Consider the following 14,654-nt stretch of genomic DNA (forward strand, 5'->3'; position numbering starts at 1 on the left):
CACAGATGCCCAGAAGGGAGCAGCGCGCTTGCAAGAGGCCCTTTATGATGAGGGGAGCACAGCTAGCTCACTTAACAAGCGTACCGCCATGGAGGCAGGCGATGGCCTAGCCACCTGGCATGATTTGTTATACAGAGCTCAAAAGAGCAGAGGCCCAACTTCAAAAATAGAAGAGGGACTCGACGCTCAGATCGAGAGGGGCGTGCTCATATGAACCCCCAAGGGCATTGCTAAGCTCGACCCCAAGGAGAGCGGCTCAACAGGAAGGCGGAGAGAGGCCTAACAACCTGAGGCCACTACTCAGTGGAGCTCAAACGTGCAGAGGAGAGAGAGGTCCACAAATACTCAGACGGGAGCGGCAGGCTCAAAGACAACCCTCTGAGGTGAGGGAAGCACTGCCTGGCTTAACCCTCATAGAGGCAGCTTATCAAGGAAGCAGCAAGCGGCCCAACTACCTGATATCACTGCCACAGAGCTCAAGAGTGGAGGGTTCAACCCCTAGCAAGGAGAGAGAGGAACCCAGCTCGACCAAAGCGACCAATAGCCCAGAGTAGAGGACCTAACTCTCGAGTCGAGAGGAGGACTCACCCAGTCTGCCCAGGACCGTCGCGCTCAAAGGGACCCTCCCGCAGTGAGGGGAGCACAGTCATGTCCAGGGGCAGATAGATCGCAAATGGGACATCAGAAATGGGATCCTGCAAGAAGGGGATCACACATTTCTAAGGGAACAACAGGGTGCCAACATAAAGGCAACTGACCAAGGAGGTGACAGAGACGGGCCTAACACTTAGTTTGTTGCAAATGGGGTTCTTTGGGAGCAGCGCTCTCGGCTCTCAAGCTGAGGCGGGCCCTTACAGTACATACTGGGAGCGACTCATAGCTAACCCTCACAGAGAGGGGAGCACTTCTCAGCTCGACCAGAAGGGGGTGCTAGATTAAAAGGGGTAACCCAGCAGGGCCCAATAAGGACATTCCACTGGTGCAGCTGGACATGGTCTCATGCTCTCTATCTCGATAGAGAGCATGGGTCCCGTAAAACCAGACCCGATAGAATCGGAAGAAATAGCGGGACCCAATAACCATTCATGTGTATTGAGCTTACTGCTCCTCAGAGCAGAAGCACAAAAGAGGGGTTTCCACAGAAACACAAATCCCTCTTACCTCAGGGAACGCAGTATACTCCAGCCCACTCCGCAGAGGGGTGATTACTGGTTCAACCATAAGGGCAGTGTGACAGTGAGGACCCATGGGCCTGACCGTCTATGGAGCGTTGAGCTCCTCAATGCCTCAGCGAGAGGAACTCTAACTCAGAGAATGTGCATGAAGGTTAAGGAATGACTGAAATCTCGGGAGACCCCTCAGGGTGAGAAATGAGTAGCGCACCATGGCCAGAGAACAGGGAGCATGTCACGAAGCATGTACTCAGAAGAGTACTAGCCCACGAGAAGGACCCGCAGGTCCTGAGGTTGCAGCGTTATACTGGGGTCCTGATGCTGGGAGGCTTCCTCAGAAGCCCAGGCTGCGTGTCCAAGCCGAAGATGAGCGCTATCACCAGCCTGGATCCAGAACCAATGAGTGAAACCATCACTGTAATCGGTCAACAGCAGGAGGTCCTGACTTAGCAGGTGGGTCAAACCTAAAAGTCGGAAAACAGAACAGGTCCGAGTAGCACTGCAGAGAAAGGCTAGCATTGAATACACAAGAACTTGCGTATTGGATCGTACTCACCAACCATGGCTCCAGCGCATGACTCAGGCTCATGGATATAGGCTGGAGGCGAAGTCCGAAGCCTGGACCTTCGTGGAATGAAGGATTTAATGGCAGCCGAGTGCGTCTTGGCCTCCTTAAACTTCATGACCACCATCTCGATGGAAGTGCCGAAAAGCTCAGAAGGGGAAACCGGCGCATCAAGAAGAAAGCTCTTCTCTTTCAACCCGATACCCACCAGACTCAACCACAGATGTCTCTCCGTAACCACCATGGCCGCTATGGATCTGCCAATGGCAGTGCTTAGTGGCACGGAGAGCAAGATCCGTGGTGCGACACAACTCTTTCAGCAGGTCTTTCAGCAGATCAGCCTGATAAGCCTGAAACACCGCCATGGTGTGCAATGAGGCTGCAGCCTGACCTGCTGCCGCATATGCCCTGCCACTCAAACGAGATGTATCCTGAAGGGGTTTGGACAGTAGGGAGGGAGCCTTAAGAGAAGATGTCTCCCCCATAGAGAGAAAGCAGGCCAGCGTCTCTTCAACAGGGGGCATCTTTTCACCATTCTCACGTATCCCCTCGATTTTGGCATAACTAGTATGCTGGAATCTGTGGATGCGGGACGAGAATGGATTTTTTTTCAAGCCTTCTCGATCTCCACATGAAGATCGTGAAGGAATGGAAGGCTCACCTGAGCTGGAGGGCTATGGCTAGAAAAAAAACGCTCATCGAGATATCCTTTCTTGGCCCGCTTCCACAGCAAGTCGAGCCTCGCCGTGGCGCGATCCATAACCTCAAGCAGCTCATACGCGGGGCAGGAGGGGTTAACTTCAAGCTGCAGTGCAGTATAATGTGGTTATCTGAGAAGGACATGATATAAATCATCTGTCCAACAACTGCAAACAGATCCACACTATACAAACAAAAGGAAATTACTGATAGGGAGAAATTTCCCATCAGGTCCTTTCCATGTTCTCACCGTGACTGCAACGCGCAGCATGCATTCAGCTTCCACGGGAGCTAAACACGCTCCGCCCAAATGCTAGATTACCTCGGAAATCAAACGAGAACGGAAACCGCTGCTGCAAATGCGTCGCTATTCCTGTGAGAGGCGAATGCACTCATGCAAACGCTATCTACAAACTCGGGTAAATGGTGAAGTACTCACCTCCCCCTCAGTAGTCCTGCGAATGCATCACGATGAACACAAGCCGTCTCCTCGTGACACGAGCGCGTTCAGTTCATGCTTATGCCTCACAAGAAGTAAGCAATGAATGCAGAGCGCATCCAACTCCCTCGAGAGCTGAACGCGCTTGCTCTTCACCACACACACACAGCACGCGAGCCGAGTGAAACTGCAGACATCAGAGCAAAGCCTCTGGCAAGAGAACATGCACTCCTAGTCGTGCTTAGCTTAACACTAACATAAATAAACGGTCAGTGAAGACGAAGAAGAGAATGACGTGTTATCCCAGCGCCCTTTTATGCTGTGATTGCGCAGAGTGATGGCATCATAGGCTGTCGCCGGCCAATGTTATTGATGTTTTTAGATGTATGCTTCAGACACCAGTCACGCTGAAGGCACTCCTCATAGCGACCCCTAGAGGACGCAGTTCGAAGTTCCCTCGAAAGGGAACTTTAACCGCCAACTGCTGTTAATCATGGCTGCTGGAAGTGCATTCATCAAACATCAATTCAAACAAGTTATCAGCATCTTCCTCTAATATGATATGGTACATTTCGGGTTTCTGCATATATTTCAGATTTCTGCATTCTGCAAATATGATCTGTATGCTTGCCTACCTACAGGTGTTTGGTTGTGAGGTTGCAAGTATTGCATACAATATTAATAACTCCCTCAAGTGCCACGTTCATAATGCGGTAAATTCCCACTCTCATTTACTTAGAGAGATGCGCGATCTGCACTACCACATCTCTCCATTGTGCATTCGGCAAATAGACTGCAGCAGTCACTTGGAGAAGTCGTTGATGCTTGTTGACTCTTAATGAGTTTGAGCGCACGCTGTCGAAAAGTGTGTTAGGAACACACTAAATCGCTTGGATATAATGTACTAAAATTGAGGACCAATGCAACTTATTGATGACCCATGGCGTTAAAATACTGCATCTGTGTCAGCGCGTGATTTAATAAAACCGCAGCTCGTTAATAAACAACGTTTTTTGTTTGATCTCTTTTATACAACCCGCCCTCATTTAGCAAGTGCACTCGCGCAAAAACAATTTTCAAGTTCAACACTCTTTGTCCCATTCAGTTGTGGATGCTGCTGATTCACCGACACCGCCACGGCCCAGCAAAGAGACATGCGTTTGCGTGTGTGTGTGTGTGTTTTCTTTTGAAAAATTTCCCCGGAAATATCCCTATTTAATGCAATTATCAGCATAAAAGTTTGAGTAAATGTGTAAAAGGTAGGGGATGCCATCCTTCTAGAACAATGTGCATTTATGTTTAAATTGTAACAAATTATCATGTTTAGTGATTCTCATTTCTTTATCGCAAAACGCTAAAACTGGCACCGTTTTGGAGAGAAATGGGCTCTTATTAATCTCTCATTTTAACCCATATCATGGTGTGTGATGCTGAACTCTCATATGAGTTCTAATGTTTTTTTTATTCTTTGCACTGTTCTAAACATTAATATTTTATGCTCTGTCTCAATTGCCTTACACTTGTTTCTAAATCAATTTTTTCAAAATGGTGATGATTGTAACTTTCATCTTTTAATCATTTGAATAGTTTTTCCGTATTGTTTTGATGTTTTTGAAAGAGTTGGCAGTCAAAATTAAAACTGCTGGATAATAGATATTCTTCATTCTTTCTGACAAACAAGATAATATGAATTACAGTATGTGCAATGTTTTCTGAATGTTTACATTGCAGTGTATAGCATTTATTATAAGGGGGTAGAATCCACAGCTCAGTACTCACTAGTGCTTTTAAATAAGCTACTCTTTTACTCTTACTCAAGTAGTTTTTTGGACAAGTACATTTTACTCTACTCACACTACATTTTATGGAATGTAATTGTACATTTACTTGAGTATATTTTTTCAGTACTCTTTCCACCACTTCCACTAAACATATTACTGTAGTCAGTAAATACTATATTGGAAAACATGGTCTTATAATTTGTGATGTAAATATCAAAAGTGAATTTGTGGAATATCAAGAATTGCATTCTGAAGCATATTGCATAATGCTTTTTTTAGGGTCATAATTTAAACAGGCATAGAATTTTCTTTATGTATGTATTTTTTTTGCCTCAGCAGTTTTAATAGATATAAACATGGGCTAAACATTCTCCTATGGGCACAGTAATACCTTGCACCCTTCAAGGCGCTTAGTTCAGTTGTTCCTACTGAGTGAGTAGACCTTTACTGGAATTTTCTTTGCTTCAGTTCTCAGGTCAGAGTGCAGAAGAGATGAGGAAATGCTATGTTGAATTCTGCAGTCGACACCTGAAAGCTGTCAAACTCTATAAGGAGCTGCTGGCCCGCGATAAGAGGTTCCAGCAGTTCATACGGGTGAGGGTACAGCCAGAAAAAGACATGCTTGTCAGCATAAGGTTTCAGTTATATTTTGTTGTTGTTTATTGCCTAGAATGTTTTTAATAAAATATATTTTTTAATATTTGTTTTACTGTCAAGCGGGTATGCAGAGGTTCTTTACTGCGTCGCCATGGTGTCCAAGAGTGCATCTTACTCGTCACTCAACGCATCACTAAATACCCTGTACTTATCAAGCGCATACTAGACAATACTAAAGGTGAGACTATACTCTGACATGTACTCCAATATTACAGCCAGTCCTCGTTTGATCTTGTAAAACTATAGTCTGGCCAAACTGAATTCTTGTTTTGCACTGCATGATTTTGTTTAATGTATAATGTAATATATATATATATATATATATATATACACCTTGCTACGTGTACTGCGTTAGGCTAACCGAGACTTGTCATTTGCTATACATATTGTTGCTCTTTTGTTAGTTTTGACTGCTTTTATTGTCCTCATTTGTAAGTCGCTTTGGATAAAAGCGTCTGCTAAATGACTAAATAAATGTGCAATTATGGACAGCTTTGTCATACTTTTCTTGAATTATTATGAAATGAAACCACACCATGTTAATTCGTCTGGCCAGTTAATTCATCTTTCCCCATTTCTGTCACAGATGGACTTTTGGTTCCTTGCCACTGTTGCCTCTGGCTTTCTTAGTTGGGTACACTTAATATTCAGCAATATTGTTGAATTGACTATGCAGATGATACAGAACTGAATATTTGCTAGAATTAATTAATGACATTGTATACCTTTATTAGTTTTTCATTTTATTTTATTATAACAAACCACACCGTAGCTACAGTACATTTACATGCACACAAATAATCTGTTAGTAATTGGATTGATGGCTCATTCATATTGAAAAGCCTTCATGAAAACACCTGAATTGATCCAATTGAACTTGATTGAAATTTCGATCAGATCTGATAAATGGGAAACAACTAAGCTTGACTATGACTATCTTCTAAATTAAATTCAAAAATACCTTGTATCTTGTATAGCGTCGTGATGCATATGTTTACTAGAGCCATTTTATTATAAGATTTCTGTTTACAGATGTTTAACTTCTTATGAGCGTGCATGTTTATTTACATCTTACAAACTGGTTAGTGAAAAAAATCGATATTTGCTATTAAAAGCTTTCATGACATTTTTCAGCTTTCCTTTTAGGTATGTCATCAAGGCAAAAATGACAATTATGCTGCGCTGAAGTTTTCTTCTATATACATACATGGACATGCAAACAAAAATGTCAATCATATTGCAAAGTTTAAGGTTTATATAAACAGAATCTAAAATCAGATTGAATTCATTCGGATTGACAAAAATTAGTGCATATATATAATAAAACCTATTACCTAGCATGTCATTCTTTTATGTGAAACACTTCAGTTGAATTACTTCATGAAAATCAGCATCAACAGGTATTGTGTGCGAAAGAGAAAGGGAGCCTACACTCTTAAAAATAAAGGTGCTTCAAAAGGTTCTTCAAGCGATGCCATAGAAGAACCATTTTTGGTTCCACAAAGAACCATTCAGTCAAAGGTTCTTTAAAGAACCATCTCTTTCTTACCTTTTTATAATCTGAAGAACCTTCTTTCGCCACATAGAACCATTTGTGAAACAGAAAGGTTCTTCAGATGTTAAAGGTTCTTTATGGAATCATTTAGACAAAAAGGTTCTTCTATGGCATCGTGAAGCACCTTTATTTTTAAGAGTGTAGCGCTCATTAACCACCTAATTCCAGGAAACAGCCCTGGGTCAGATATGATTCCTTTACTCTGATACGAGGTGATCTGAGAACAGATTTGATTTGATTTCACAGGTAATGAAGAAGAGAGTAAATCTATGGCTGACTCTCTGACGCTGATCCGGGAGCTGCTGTGCTCCGTGGACCAGCAGGTTCAAGAGTTAGAGCGAGCACAGCGTTTGCAGGAAATCCAGTCTCGTCTGGACCCGCGAGCCGAGACGAAAGTTAAGGGTGGAGGAGTGTTTGGTGGAGGAGAGCTGCTGCGCCGTAGATTCATTCACGAGGGAGCACTGCTCTGGAAGACTGCTCAAGGCTCCAGACTCAAAGGTGCCATTAGTGTTTTGTGTGTGAGTGAGTAAGTGAAATAGTTGGTACATTTGTAGATTTATCAGTGACTTTGTGTTTTGTCTGTATAGATGTGCACGTTTTGTTGATGACAGACATCCTGGTGTTCATGCAGGAAAAAGACCAGAAGTATATTTTTCCCTGTCTGGTGAGTCACAGCTTTCTGTTGGCTGACTATCAGTGAACACTCTGTTCTCCGTCATCCTACATCAAAATCAAACTGCCTAGACTGGAAAAATAATAGTTTGGGCTAGGCTCGGGCAATAAAACGAGATATAATTCTCCTTGATAAAATGATAACAAGAGTTTGATAAATGTTCGATATTATGTTATTAATGTAGACGTATTAAACATATTAAAGGAGTAATGGAATATAATTACAATATTTTTTATGCTATAGCAGTTGTGCATTTATAGTAAATGTATTTAGACTACTGTTTTTCGTACAAATAACTTGAAACCATGTGGATACATTTTTACCAGGTTTTAACTGTGGTTATCATGATCTAAATGTATGCTACTATGGAAGACCAATTTTTAATTTTAATAAAACTCAAATTTCACCATATAAAAATGAGTTTGGTACAATTTTTACAGATGCTACTATTTGTAATAATGAACATAAATTTACATCTGCACCCTACTGTCAACTCAAACGACTGTCAAACGTGTCAGAGACAAAAATAAAATACAATTTAATATTACTAATATTGCAGCCTGCACTGCAAACTGTGCTGAACATATACAGGTAGATCATTGAAGTCAGACAACACACACCTGTTTCATGATTTGAAACAATATCAATGCAGAAACTAAGAAATACTTTTTTTATATTAAGATGTTTATTTTGTTAAGGAAAAATGACTTGAAATGTGTAAACAATTCAAAAAGGTATAAAATGTTTGCCATGTTCTGATCATAAAGAGTAGTTTAAAACCACACTTAATGGTCTGGTTTCTACAACTTTCACTTGGGAGCAAAAATCTGCCTTTAAACTTGAAAGAAATAAAGATTTGAAATGTATTGTTATAATTATCAATATCGACTAATATGAAAAAATGTATTGTGATAATTTTTTTGGCCATGTCGCCCAGCCCTAATTTGTTTCAGCCTTTTTTCTCAAATTATTTTTATGGTTTACTTCAAACATTTCATTTTGATTGAATATTAATAAAAAATACGTCTTTTCCCACAGACAAAAACATTTATACAAAGTAAAAAGATTATTTATTATAAAGACCATAGACCATACTCAATCAATATATTTTCTTTAGACATGTGCCAAAATGTTACTTTATGTAACTTTGTCACAATTTTTTTTTTAATTTTTAAACTTAATTTCTCTATAAACAAAAGCTGGATTAGCTACAATATGAAGGTAGAATTTTCAAACTAAAACATTTTGTTAGTCAATGTTTAATTTAGTTTACTCTAAATAAAGACGACTTTGAAAGACCTTAATGTTCAATGTGATGTGTTTTTAAAATATGCATCATATTTTTTTATGAACTACTATGAACTCACTTTTTTCAGTGCATATCTTTCTCTTTTCACAGGACAAACCGGCAGTACTGGGCCTTCAGAATTTGATTGTGAGAGATATAGCCAATCAGGAGCGAGGAATGTTCCTCATCAGTCACTCCACACCTCCAGAGATGTACGAGCTGCACGCCGCCTCCAAAGACGACAGAAACACTTGGATGAAACTCATTCAGCAGACAGTGAGCAAGTCAGAGTCAATTCACAATTCTTTGCCCCAACATCTCAATGCACCGCTAAAATATCTCTGCACAAGCAACACCAAACACTTCATCACTTCATCTCTGTATTTCTCTTATGCAGCTGTCCATCAAGAGAGGATTTCCCTCTGATTGAAACTGAGGACAAAGCTTTGCTACGACAACTCAGAGGTTTGTATCAAAATCTGTTGTCAAACCACCTTAGCTTTGCTCAGTGTTTTTTTTTTTCATTTTTGTTTCGTATCTTTCTCTCTCTAGCTGATATCCAGCAGAAGGATCGTGAAGTTTTGGAGCTGTTACAGGAGCGTGTGACATTGTTCTCTGATTTGGCCGAGGCCACCGGAGGTCAGAATGTTAACGTTCCCACAAACTCCAGAAATATATTCCGAGCAGATACGCCCTACGCTCCCCAGGCGGAAAAGCTACTGAATGACGCCTTTGTTGAGGGTAGGCAGAGGAGTGTACAGCGTTATAGAGAATACAGCTAATGAAGGACATTAACACTGCTTTCTTATTTATTTCACAATTCAGTGGACAGACTGAGTGAAGTGCTGTTGGGTTCCTGCATTGAGTGTTCACAGTCCTGCAGATTGAACGGTGAATCAACAGAGGTGCAATTCATCTCTAAAACAACAGGTACCATATTTGTCATTGGCATACATTGTGATCTATGTTAAAATATCTTTATTTTTAATGATCTACATGTTAATTATCTAAAGTACACTGTTTCTTAATCTGTATTTTGGTCTTGTTTTTACAGTAAAATATTAACATTAAAAAATACAAAAAAATTATTAATATTAAAAATATAATAAATTAAAAGTCTATAAAAATATACAGATACTAACATTACAGCATTATTGAAACAAGGTTTAAGAGTAGTTCCAGAGACTCATTTCATTCTGTTACATTTATTGTTCTTATACCAGTGGCAATTCGTTTTTAAGGATATACGTCTAACAAAATGTAGTGAAATTAAAACTAGGGAAAAAAACAACAACTATTTGCCATATTTTACAGTATGTGTACTTACAGTGTACTTACCTAAGAAAGTACTGGTAATATAAGGTAACTACATGAGGTAAGTACCTAGTTATTGTAATTACTATAATAAGTACATAGAATGTACATGAGGAACAGGACTGTAAAATAAAGTGCTACCCAAATTTTATATACTGTTGCTTAAAGTAAATAGTAAATATATCATGTTTTAAGAATATTCAGATAATTTCTTCTGGGAAATAATGCATTTGTGACCCTGGACCACAAAACCAGTCATAAGGGTCAGTTTTGAAATTGAGACTGAATAAATAAGCTTTCCATTGATGTATGGTTTGTTAGGATAGGACAATATTTGCCCGAGATACAACTATTTGAAAATCTGGAATTTGAGGGTGCAAAAAAATCAAAATATGAAGAAAATCACCTTTAAAGTTGTCCAAATGAAGTTCTTAGCAATGCATATTACTAATCAGAAATTAAGTTTGAATATATTTACAGTAGGAAATTTACTAAATATCTTCTTGGAACATGATCTTTGCTTAATATCCTAATGATTTTTGGCATAAAAGAAAAATCAATAATTTTGACCCATACAATGTATTTTTGGCTATTGCTACAAATATACCCCAGCGACTTAAGACTGCTTTTGTGCTCCAGGGTCACATATATGTATTAGGACTGATGATTTATTAAAAAGAAGTTACTAATTTATTTTTGGGGTTTCTGTAATTAATCCCGATTAATCCCACCTAACTTTAACATTTGTTATAAATATATGTCACATTTGTGACAGTAAAAGACAGTATTAACTGGGCATTGTAGTTTGTCATATACACGTATACATGAATTTAAGCTTATTTTGCTTATATTGTATTATATTGTCCCCATGACATTGTGGTATTTTCAAAAGGGATTGAAGATAATTAAGCTATGAAATAAAACTCCAACGTTTCCTCCTTATCTCTCGTATTTCTTTCCTTGAAATAGATAAAGGAACGATATCAGTTAACGGAACCCATGAAAGAAACAGTCCATCTAACAAGGTAAAGGTCTGATATTTTACATAAAAATGTTCCTCTGCTGACATTACAATACATATTGGATTGAGGATTCATTATTATTATTATTATTATTTATTATTACATTTCACAGGACAGGAATGGAAACCAGCTGCAGGACAAGATGCTGAATGAGGTACACCTTAAGGAATCTTTAAAAAATAATAACATTGAAGGCAAAAACAAAGATAACTGTCTGAACTATTTGTGTTGTAGGAGGTGTGCCAAAGACTTGTGAACCTCAGCACTCAGCTTCATGCACTACAGGTGAGATTTAGACAGAGAGGTGTGCTAAATGGTGAGATTTCAGACAAGCATGTGCTAAGTGACTCGTTGTTGCTTTGTCTGTAGGCTGCAGTGATCAAGCAGGACTCAATCCTGGAGGTGTACATGCAGAAGGACTTGTGTCCCACTACAGCAGCAGTGCTCAAGGCAGGTGGTCCTGAGGGTACTCAAGGAGATCTGGCAGAGCTACAGAGCAAATACAACCTGCTGGAAGGAGAAGTGATCCGATTACGGGCCGCCCAGGACAAGACGGGCGATAGCGCGCCAATTCAGCTTGTAAAACAACTCCAAGAGCTGCGGCTTAAAGACACAATGGACACACGTGACACGTTGATCTCACAGGAAACAGCAGTTCAGGTGGATGGCATGCAAGCGGACGACAAGATGGCGATATTTCCTCGAGCTGACAGTCCCAGAGGTGAGTCCTCTTAAAACAGTTCTCAGTTGTGCAGCATTCCTTTCCCTTTTCTCCCCTGCACACTATCTTACTATTTATTACTCTGGGAGCATGTAATGTCTTGCCTCTCTTTCTTGGTTCTTGTCCTTGTCTTTGTAGTGGAGATAAGTGCAGGTGTTCTGTTAAAGGCACAATATGTACGTTTTCGCCGCTAGAGGGCGAGTATTCAAAACGAACCAAAAAAAAGGCGTAGTTTGATGACGCCGTGACTGAGTGTGGAATCATGGGAATTGTCGTCTTCATCCCCACAGCCGACGCAATCCGACGGGACTCGGGCAGAAATCATGTTCATGGTTGAGCTAATGATTTATTAACGTAGTAGAATGAAGCAGGGTGAAGCTGAAAGCCGTCGAAGCGAAACGAGGCCACTGAACGAGCGTGACACACGGCTCGAAAGCAGCAGAGCTTTTATTATGCCACAGTCGAGCGCTTCCGCTCCTTCCGGTCGTGCGTATGTGGGGTAAAGCAGCGCTATTTTATCATACTAGATCCATTTGATCGTTCTGTTATAATGCTACTCTGTGTGGTCGTCACTGGTCTATTAAAACGCACAACATATTAAAGCGTCTTTAGTGTTTCTATGTTTTCTACAAAACAAAACCGGAAATTGAGGGTGTATGACGTCATTGGCAGGCGACACAATGACACTATGGACACGGTCCGTGTCACTAGTTAAAATTGCTTATTTCTCTGGATTTAAACATTCTTCGAAACATTTGGGATAATGTAAGTACACAAGTCAGCAAAATATATAAAACTGTTCTAGTAGTTTTTGGATATTTTAATAAAAAAATTCTTACATATTGTGCCTTTAATGAAAGTGATACTATTAAAACTTATCAATGGCTAAATTTCCATCTGCACATTTTAATGCAAATTTTGAGATATCAAGAGGTGGATATTTTTTTTTTCATTTAATAAGAAAATGTGCATAAAATATGATCGAAAAATATTGACTGAGTAAATTTTATGCACAACTCGACTTTGCCTCAAGCCTCAGTTTTCAAACTGGCATTTGTGCACCCCTAAGGGGTTAATAGTAGAATTGCATGGGGTTTGTGAGTTAAAAGGTAATAATTACCTCATAAATAGATTATTTTGTTTACCAGCAATGGTCATGTGAGTGTTAAGAATAGTTGACTCAAAAAGAACAATTTTGCTGCAATGAATGGGTGTTGTCTACGGAGCCCCTAAAGGGACATGGTGGTGGATAAAATATTTTTCAAATGTCTTGTATTCTCTCGCAAAGATATTGGCATTCCCTCACAAAACTTACGCATTTTTGTCCCCCATAGAAAAGCACGCTTAACTTTAATATAAAAAGACAGTGATAAAAAGCTATGCACAGAAAAGCAACGTGCCAAGAGTTTTTTTTTTATAATGTTTTGTCTACGGGGCTGAAAAGCATGAAACTGCGCGCTCCGTTCTGGGCTCATTTGCTTTTCTGTGCGTAATATAAACTGTAAACAAATTTGGTAATTTTATATCACCGTCCTCATTGATTATCCTACCTTAAGCGTTTTCTATGAGGGAGAAGAAGCTTAACGCACAGCGTGTTCTGGGCTATTCTGCTTTATTAATAGTAATATTATTAATGAAGTTTTTAATATTAGCTGAAATAATGTTATCAATATTTATTATTATCAAATTTGGTCCTCCAATGTCACTGTTTTAAAACATTAAGCCACATTAAGCGTTTTAGAATGTCCCAAAACCGTGCCTTGAACTTAACACTGACTGTATTTTTTTATACTTGATTCCAAGTTCAAAATAAAACTCTATGAACAGCTCCATTGTGGACATAAGGAGCTATAAACCACTGCAAGCTGTAAAGTAAACAAGAAGTGTTTGTCCGAACTCAGCTGGTTTTGCGAGGGTACGCAAATATCTTTGCAAGAGAAAGCAAAAGTTTTGTGAGAGAATGCAAAATTCTACCAGCTATCCAGTGCATTGTGATTGGCCGAATTTCTCAAGCGTGTGACGGAAATGTTACGTCCCTTACCATATTGTGATGCCTGCGGCAACCACATGTGACGACCCCGGGCTGGACTCCGCTTCGTCCACGGTGAAAGCCGATCCGGCGATCCACAGCGCGAAGTTGTAGTATTTACTCAGCGACCAGCACGGATCAGCTCCAGGCATGACGAAGCGATATCGTCCTCTTTTGGAAGACCAAACAAAGTAGTTTCGCTTTCACAACGAATCACACAGCGCCTCATGACATGGTGGCGGCAACAACAATACTACAGCGAGAATAAAAGTTACCCCTTCTTTCTTTGCGTGAACATTTGGGTGGTGTTATGCAAATCTTCCCACATAGTGACGTAGACATGTGGGGGCGTGTTAGAACGAGCCGTTTTAGGTAGGCGTGGCTGACTCTTAACTTTTATAAAGAATATCTCTTTGGATTTGAGACTTTAGTCTTTGCAACTTTACAGATCTTCTTTATGCACCAAGAGCTTGTAACACTCCAAAGAGAAAGGAAAACTTGAAATCGCATCATATGACCCCTTTAAAAAAAAAAATCCTCCCACCGCAAATTTTTTCCACCACCATGTCCGTACTCCGTAGTTGTCAAAATGAGAGTTCAAACTGCTGATTGAGACACAATAATCCACAAGTAATTCACATGACTCAAGTCCATCAATTAACATCTTGTGAAATGAAAAGCAGCATGTTTGTAATAAACAAATCAATCATTCGAGTGTTTTTAGCTTCAAAGCTGTTGC

General features: G+C 39.9%; 1 protein-coding gene across 1 annotated transcript in view; it reads left to right on the forward strand.

Annotated features, from left to right (window-relative positions):
* Positions 1 to 14,654, forward strand: part of LOC107551745 (rho guanine nucleotide exchange factor 2-like) — a 56,799-nt gene that overhangs the window by 41,265 nt on the left and 880 nt on the right. The window contains exons 9-20 of the mRNA XM_016233467.1: positions 5,125 to 5,250; positions 5,374 to 5,491; positions 7,115 to 7,366; positions 7,456 to 7,532; positions 8,941 to 9,113; positions 9,227 to 9,294; positions 9,382 to 9,570; positions 9,655 to 9,759; positions 11,113 to 11,168; positions 11,278 to 11,319; positions 11,400 to 11,450; positions 11,535 to 11,886. Coding sequence (XP_016088953.1) covers positions 5,125 to 5,250; positions 5,374 to 5,491; positions 7,115 to 7,366; positions 7,456 to 7,532; positions 8,941 to 9,113; positions 9,227 to 9,294; positions 9,382 to 9,570; positions 9,655 to 9,759; positions 11,113 to 11,168; positions 11,278 to 11,319; positions 11,400 to 11,450; positions 11,535 to 11,886 — 1,609 coding nt within the window. The remainder of the gene's footprint in view (positions 1 to 5,124; positions 5,251 to 5,373; positions 5,492 to 7,114; positions 7,367 to 7,455; positions 7,533 to 8,940; positions 9,114 to 9,226; positions 9,295 to 9,381; positions 9,571 to 9,654; positions 9,760 to 11,112; positions 11,169 to 11,277; positions 11,320 to 11,399; positions 11,451 to 11,534; positions 11,887 to 14,654) is intronic.

The sequence above is a fragment of the Sinocyclocheilus grahami genome, unplaced genomic scaffold (assembly GCF_001515645.1).
Source record: "Sinocyclocheilus grahami isolate Dianchi unplaced genomic scaffold, SAMN03320097.WGS_v1.1 scaffold431.1, whole genome shotgun sequence".
Classification (NCBI taxonomy): Eukaryota; Metazoa; Chordata; class Actinopteri; order Cypriniformes; family Cyprinidae; genus Sinocyclocheilus; species Sinocyclocheilus grahami.